Consider the following 8,331-nt stretch of genomic DNA (forward strand, 5'->3'; position numbering starts at 1 on the left):
CATTGTGCTTGACTCTATTTCCCTTAGTTTTCTAAGCATGCCCTCTTGGCTGCCAAGGTTGGTCTCCTCAATGTAATTTGAAATGTAAACTGAACTCGGAGCTGTTGTGCAATGATGTTATCTCCTAAACTGTCATAGGAGAGTCAGGAGAACAAGGGTAAAGAGAAAAGTGTGCTCAACACTGACGAAAACAGATTTGTCATTGTTCCAAAGAGTCCCAGGGTAAGTCTTAACTTCCCCAAATAACCATGTTCCTCAGTCAGAATACAGTATATTGTATATTTTTGATGTTGATATTTCCCTGATTTTTTTTCCCAGGTCATGTATTATGTCACAGGGCAGTTATCCAATGAGAAGCCTCCATCGGGAAAATCAGACCAATCGGAAGGCAGGGAGGGAACATTGTCCCCCTCACAGGTGGCAAACTCAAATACATTTGACTCCCAGCAGACAGAGTTACTAATAGCAGACACAACACCTCTGGTATCATGTAACTCAGTGCTGGAAAGCCAAGATTGTCCTCCTAATATACAGAAGATAGCAGTTGGAGAAGATAGTGGGAAGGAGAGCATCGTTAATGAGAATGTCCAGAAGGATCCTGTTCAGTGTCAGAAAGTGGGGGTAGTTGAACCTGTTTCTCCTCCAATACCTGCAGAGAAGCAGGACATATCTGAACCCTCTCAGCAAGACTGTTATCTTACTAACAGTAAACCATCATCATATTTGTCATCATCACCACCACCATCTTCACCAGCATCACCACCACTTCCACTATCATCATCTTTACCACCACCAGTACCAGTAATCCAGTTTGTGAGTAGTACAGGCCAAGAGGTTTCAGGTAGTCCAGGGTCTCCACCAGAGAGCAGGGGCCTGGGTGACAGCCAGAGCCAGCAGGTAGTGTTGAGGTCCTTCAGAAGCAGAGCACCACGGTATGTAGAGGAGGGCAGCAGCCTGAGCCCTGACCTCCCAGATGAGGAGGGCCCTCCTCCCCCTGAGAACATCTCCTTCATGATGATCACCAGCAACAGAGTGCAGGCTCTGTCCACTGGGGAGTACCAGGAGATAGTGAATGGTACCAGCATGTCCGAGGTTCAGACCGTCAGTGTGGGGAACGACACCACCAGTATCAGCCAGGAGCACAGTGGCTTCGACAGGAAGCCTGTGATCATCATATTCGACGAGCCCATGGACATCCGGTCGGCCTACAAGCGTATGTCCACCATCTTTGAGTGTGAGGAGGAGCTGGATAGGCTGCTGCACCAGGAGAGCATCAAGGAGGAAGCAGAGGAGGCAGGATCAGAGAAGAGTGTACCTCAGGTAAAGTCTAACACTTATCTACATCAGGCAAACAAGACAGCAGTGACAGGAAACACTGCAACCAGTCACCATAATACTCCTGCTGTGGTTGCGCAACAGAAGAGTACAGCAGAGTGCTCATTACCAGAACAGTCTAAAACAGAGCCCTCAAACACCAGCAAACCAGAGACCAAAAAGAAGTTCAAATTCAAGTTCCCCAAAAATAAGCTGGCGGCCATCAGCCAGGCGATTCGCACTGGGACCAAAACAGGGAAGAAGACACTTCAGGTGGTGGTCTATGAGGACGAGGAGGAGTGGGACGGACACATGAATGAGACCGAAAGGTTTGAGATCAACAGCAGTAGCATACCACAAACTGACTTTAGTCACCTCACCTCTGTGAATAACATCACGTCACCAAGCACTCTCACCAGGTCAAACTCTAAACGCAGGACAGAGGAGATCTGTAAGAATGCCTACGACTCCATAACCAGTCTAGAGGAGACCATTAAACAGCTGGAGATCACTGTGGACAATATAAGCCCAGCAGCGCCTAACACCGACTCCTGTGAAGAGTCTCCAGCCACAGTGAAATCCCAACGAGAGAGAAGTCCCTCCAAGAGGCCTGCCCCTCCTCAGGTCTCAAAGTTCCTGAAGCATCCTCAGAGTAAGAAGTCCAAACCAGAGCTTCCCAGGCCATCCATCACAAGCAGCTCCAAGAAACAGGTCTCTCTTAGAGCTCCTTCCCCCTAACGCTGCACTGGTGGCTGGGTCCCTGTGAGGGCTGGTGGCTGGGTCCCTATGAGGGCTGGGCTGGTGGCTGTGTCCCTTTGAGAGCTGGGCTGGTGGCTGGGTCCCTGGTAGATTCCCACCTTCACTCCCTCTAACCACTAAAGATTAACATGTTTTTCAGGCGCTGCTGGGGATACAGCTGGGATCTACCTCTGCTTATAAGCTGTCTTTGTGGTGTCAGCTGATATGATTGTTGTCCCAGGGTACCTGGGTTGCTATGACGTGTGTTTGTTTCCTAATTGTGGACTTTGAACAGTGACTGGCTTTAAAATGACTGGCTTTATATTGTGGCCATGGTTCCACTGTGCATGCTTTGCTCTCAGTGTTGATGCAGGCGGGTCAGTGGCTCCTGAACTTTAGAAAAAAAACGAGGACCCCTAACTTGACTCGGCAGCTTTCTAGATATACCCAAAGCCTGTAATCACAGGCAATATAACGTTATTACTTTATGAGAACATCTCTGGCATACCGCAACACCATAAATAAATATTATTGGTTTTTAACCATCAATTACAAGGGTGCTAATTTATTCTCAGCTGATAGTAAAATAACTTAATTAGCTTTTACTAATAATGTCCAAACAGCATGTGAAATGAGTGCAAACTAAAAAAAGAATACAGCTCAACACAAAATCCCCCATTACAGTCTCAGACTTCCCCCTGGAGCTGGTAACTCTACTAATAGCTCAGTTTGGGAAGCACAGATCTACTGTAAGCATACTGCCATCTTATCTCTGGATACATGTCTTTTCTGTTGTTGTTGCTTTGGCTCTTAGGTGTTTTCACAATCTGTTCCTAATATATGATTTTTGTCTGTTTTTGAATACTTACAGAATACCAGTGGCTCTCCTTCTTCAAGTCAGATGTCACTTTCTGTGTCTGCAAAGTCCTGGCAGCAACCAGCCGGGTCAGCTGACAAACCAGGAGGAAAAACTCAGAAGCAGTTTCCACAGGTAGTTTTACTGTAAGATGGCCTGTGTTAGGAAGTATTGGAGAAACTACTTTCATGATTTAGAGAAGTTTACATGAAGCCTTGGAAACTGTACAACTATAGGATATGTTTGTTGAATCCACTCACTCTCTGTCTTGTTCTCCTACTGTATGTCTTCAAGACCTTTTGACTGTTACCATCTGTACCCTCTTCTTCCCCTCTATATGCTCCTTGAGCATGCTCACCATGTAACTGTAATTCACTTGAAGGTGGAGGCAAGGATAGATTGGCAAGGATATATTCACTTCACTTTTTCAACGTCTTCAACCTTAAACTAAATCAACTAAACTAAACCTATTTTCAAACTAAACTCACCCTCTGTCAACTGTCCAAATATTATTTAACCCTCTTTATCTCACCCTGAGAAGCATGATATGTATGTCATAAACACTGCATGTGTGTTATGAGTTGGTGCATTGAATTAGTGAATTAGTGGGCATCATTAACCCTGTAGATATTTTCCTGACTTCATATTTTATATGAATGATCTATAATTAGTGTATTTTAGTGCCACCTCTTTGCTTTCTAACATGATGCTTATTTATCTTTGTATAATAACCCTTCTTTTGCCTTTCTTGACATTCCATATCTCCCGCCATCTTTGTTTTTCGCAGGCTAACAGAAGTGCTGAGAAAGCTGGTGGGGATAGTAACCATTATTTCCTTGCTTTACCTGCTTCTAAGATCCCAGCCTTTTGTCATAACTCTGGAAAAAATATGTCATTGCCCGGTCCAAACACTGTGTCTAACCCTATTAAATCACCTTCCTCCTCCCCATCCTCCTCACACAAATCTTTCATCCCGTCTCTTAATCTGAGTCGTCTCGTCCCTCCTAGCCCTTCTCTCAATGACAGACGTCAAAATCTTTCCCTCTCATCACAAACCCAAAATGGCCGACCCAGCCCTTTCTCTCACTGCTCATCTTCCTCTTCCTCCTCCACCTCCCCCTCTTCCAACTCCTCCTCTTTGTCCCCCACATCCACGTCCTCCACCTCCTCCTCCCCTCCCTCTCCTTCCCTCCTCTCCCCGACTGCCATGAGTCAAGGTGTGAGGAGTATCCACCGCATTGCTCATATACCCAGCTTCACCGGACAAAAGATGCAAGGTGGATACAGCAGCAAAACCACACATACACCAGCAGCTTCTTTGTCCAAGGACATATGATTTTCTTTTTATATCTATATGTAACAAAGTTAAAAACATACCGTAAACTCATGCCACAGCTTGCTTGAAATGTTGCAGATGGAGCCATCCAATTTGTACATTTTGGGTGGCTCAACACGTTGGAACATTGTCCAGGAGGACAGTTACGTGTGTTGCGAAGCAGAGGATCACTGGTTCAAACCCAGTATGGGGCAGTCGGACAGTGGAGGAAGCTAAGCTTTTAGCAGCACACAGACCCCTGTTACATAACAGTATAAAGTATAGTGGATGGAAGTGCTATTTTCAAGGCAACCTAATACAATTGCAGGGCATTCTCTCATTTCTCTCTAGCTTTGATTTTTGATCATGATCAATTTGAGTTCACATACAAAAACAGAGAATAGCGTGAGCTGGTTTTCATTCCATGCTCCCTTTCAGAAAGGGGACCTTTTTTCATTTCTGCCTCAGTTTATGGGTTGTTCCATGAAAATAGCGCCTTTTGCATCCCTTTGATATTTAAATAGACATTGTGCACCAGTATTGAATTGTAAAAGCCTGTTATATTAAATGAAGTGCCCTTTAATATAGACTCCATGGAGAATTCAATGTATTTAAAAAAATATGAATAAAGGTTTGCTAAAGTGCCAATTCAGCATTTTGACATGTTCCTCCGTCAACCCTGTCACTTCTAGGAAGATTTCAACCCACTTAATCCAAAGATTCCTCCATAATTTCACCATCATTGTAAAGCACTAGTTGTTGCTTTGACAGTCATTTCTGGAAAGTATTTTTTATTTCATGTGATTAGTGATTCATTCAGATCTATCTCTCATTTTGGAGGCAAGAAGTTTAGCAGTTAAGAGCTATGGGCCAATAAAGGTCGCTGTTTCGAATCCCCGAGCTGATTAGGTGTAAATTCTGCCTGTGCCCTTGAGGAACCACTTAACCCTAATTGCTCCTGTAAGTCGCTCTGGATAAGAGGTTCTTCTAAAAGACAAAACATTTACATTTTAAGGTCAATCCTGTTACATTAATTGAAATCTGTTTTTAATATGGTGAAACTATTCCTTTAAAAAAAAAATCGTAATAAGAATGTTACATAGTCAAATCATCGTGTAAAAGCAGGTGAGCCGTTTTTGGCCATTTTCTGGTGTTTTGTGGTGGAAAACTGAATGAGTCGAGCAAAACACATAGATAAGACAGGCTAGAAATGTTTAAGCTATTTCATTGTTTTTGTGAAGCTTGCATTTAATTGCCACTCCCTGTTGCACACAACAAACGTACATTCCCCCTGTTCACGAGGGGATTAATGGCTGATTTAAGATGAAATGTTACTTTATTTGGCACTTAATAGGGTTGGTTTTTTAACGTGAACACGTTTTTGTGAAGTTAAATGTGCATTTTATGACCGAATGTACAAATGAAGTGAAATCAAAAGGGTTTTTTTTCTTCCAATTTACACTTCTCAAAAGGCACCGAATTGGTGGAATGACCCTGTTGTATGATGATAACCATATTCACAAGAACTACTAGCTTTACAAATGATCAACACAAAAAGGTGCAAACATTCTAGAGTTAATACTAATGTAGTTTAGTGGTGTTGGAAATCTAGTTACATTTTTATTGATGTGAGAATCTGTGATTTTTACGGATGGTGTTATATTTTATACGAATTAGAGTGACACTTAATAATATAAAGATTTGATCTAAAATAACAATTTATGTAAAGAAATCAAATCATTTATTTACATTTTTATGGTGGATGAAGGCATAGATGCAGACTTTCATCTAGCATCAGTCACTCAGATGTCATCTCTCTTATGCAATGTTCTTAGATGTGTGGAGTTGTGCGAGTGGAACTTTGAAGAACAAAATGCTTGGTGATTTCTCAAGCTTCCGATGCACTGCCAAATCCTTTGAGCTAACAAGATAGCTACTGTACATGCAAAATAATGTTTTGAGGCCTTTTAAGGCAGTAGATGTACTAACATGCTTGTACTAAAGTGTTTGGTTTTACAGATCATGTATCTAAGACATGCACTATGTGGACATTGTAATGTTTACCTTTGGGATGGCAACTGACTTATATTCATATTAGTAACTGGTGTTTACATTCATAATTAGTGACAGAAGTTTACATGCAAGTGTATGTATTTAAGAGGGTTTTGTCTTCAGAAAAGTATTTTAACTTGCCAAACTTCACTCCTATGCATGCCCTTTTAGAGATGTATCTGTCATGTTAGAGAACTATTGTTTGCACAACTCTGTAAATATTTAGTGTTTTCTGATTTTGTAAAGCTGTAAGCCATGTTGTAAAAAAGTATTGTAGAATTTAATGCTTGTGAGGTTGAGAAACGAATAAAGGGCTTTCTGTTAGTGATTTGCTGTATGCTTTGTGTTCATGTTATATTAATCTGTGTGATTGTATGAAAACCGGTTCACTGACATATTGTGGGAATCAATGCAAAGTCAGTTTGCGCTTCCTATTATTGCCCAACAGAGGTCAATATACACATGCAATTGTACCGGAAAGAGAACAGCCAGACAGCAAAACTCAGGTTTGCATACCAGTATTTTTCAAATGTTCTGTATAATTGACCTAAAATAGCTATACCTAAATGTAATATTATTTGTGTCTATATCAAACACATTTCAAACAGCTCCCCATGATATTGAAGCAATCATTTGTCCAAAAGTCCAAAATAAAATCTGAAATTCTAAAACCGATTTAAATGGTCATATGATTAGGTCATGAAAGGATATTGCTATTACAAAGAAAACTACATGAAAACACATTTAGACATTACAAATAATATGTGTTAGTGAATGTCATTAACACATTTCCTGAAACAATTTGTCCATACTGTATATGCACACAGTCCATTGTGGAATCACACTAAGAGAAAAAAAAACATAATGAGATATCTCATCCTTTTAATTAGTAAAATTATTAGTAATTAGTTTCATTAAACGATAATTAGCTCATGTAAATTCCAGACATAATGAATCCCAATGCCCATCTACGGTAATTAGCATATCATCATTCTGCATCATATTTAACACAGGAAAGTTGAAGAGAGTCCAGATTGTGAGATGCAACACAGAGGGACGGATGGCTGGTAATTAAAAATAACTCACTTTAGCATCATAGGGTTAATTATGATCTCTCCCAATGCTTTATAGTAGTGTCACATCAACAGCACAAGTCTAGGAGGACATCCACAAACCAACAAGGAACTTTCTGTCAGTTAATCAAAGATGTGGCTCCCTAATTTGCATTTCTAATTGGAATTACTGTAATGAGGGTGTCAATCAGTATGGTTGCCAAATTAGCCAAGTAGTTTTCTGTAAGTAATACGAGAAATGTGAATAAATTTGCCATGTTGTTAGATCTTTGGCAACAGCACAAAGCATGAACGAGGTGAGGTGAAGATGTTAACCCAGTAAGGATAATAAATATCTACAGATCAACATGCCAACATATCCAGTACCGACAAGATTTACAATGAACAAATTACACCATAGATTATTAGTGGAACAAAAATAGATTAGGGGGGAATGTGGTCAAATCTATTGTCTTCATTTTTAACTGTTGCCCTAAATCAATGAAAGTGCATCATGTGAGTGCTGTCCTTTGTTGGTATTTAGATAGGTCATCATAGCAACGTTTAGCAGCAGCACTGCAGAGAGCAAACAAAGAATCATTGGTAACTTTATTATTCATTTCTCGTGTTACAATTTTATTATTATTTTTAACTTTGCATCGTTGGGAAGGGCTCGTAAGCACTCATTTCACATTAAAGTCTACACCAGTTGTATTTGGTGCATGTGACTAAAATGTATCTTTATCATGGAGTTGCAGGCAGTCTGGACAGTGGAAAATAGCCGTCAGTGTTTGTTCTGGGGGGAGGGGGTCACAAGAACATTCAAAATGCTCTATTTCATTACTTATCTAGGCAAGTCAGTTAAGAACAAATTCTTATTTTCAATGACGGCCTAGGAACAGTGGGTTAACTGCCTTGTTCAGAACGACAGATTTTTACCTTGTCAGCTCAGGGATTTGAGCTTGCAACCTTTCGGTTGCTAGTCCAACACTCTAACCACTAGG

General features: G+C 40.9%; 1 protein-coding gene across 7 annotated transcripts in view; it reads left to right on the forward strand.

Annotated features, from left to right (window-relative positions):
* si:ch211-207d6.2 (sickle tail protein homolog) overlaps positions 1 to 6,603 on the forward strand; it is an 87,390-nt gene extending 80,787 nt beyond the window's left edge. For all 7 annotated transcript variants that reach the window (XM_024435653.2, XM_024435652.2, XM_024435654.2 and 4 more), the window contains 4 exons: positions 139 to 222; positions 319 to 2,025; positions 2,924 to 3,043; positions 3,696 to 6,603. In XM_024435653.2, the coding sequence (XP_024291421.1) occupies positions 139 to 222; positions 319 to 2,025; positions 2,924 to 3,043; positions 3,696 to 4,244 (2,460 nt within the window). In that variant the 3' untranslated portion in view covers positions 4,245 to 6,603. The remainder of the gene's footprint in view (positions 1 to 138; positions 223 to 318; positions 2,026 to 2,923; positions 3,044 to 3,695) is intronic.
* The last annotated feature ends 1,728 nt before the right edge of the window (positions 6,604 to 8,331 follow it).

Source organism: Oncorhynchus tshawytscha, linkage group LG10 (assembly GCF_018296145.1).
Source record: "Oncorhynchus tshawytscha isolate Ot180627B linkage group LG10, Otsh_v2.0, whole genome shotgun sequence".
Lineage (NCBI taxonomy): Eukaryota > Metazoa > Chordata > Actinopteri > Salmoniformes > Salmonidae > Oncorhynchus > Oncorhynchus tshawytscha.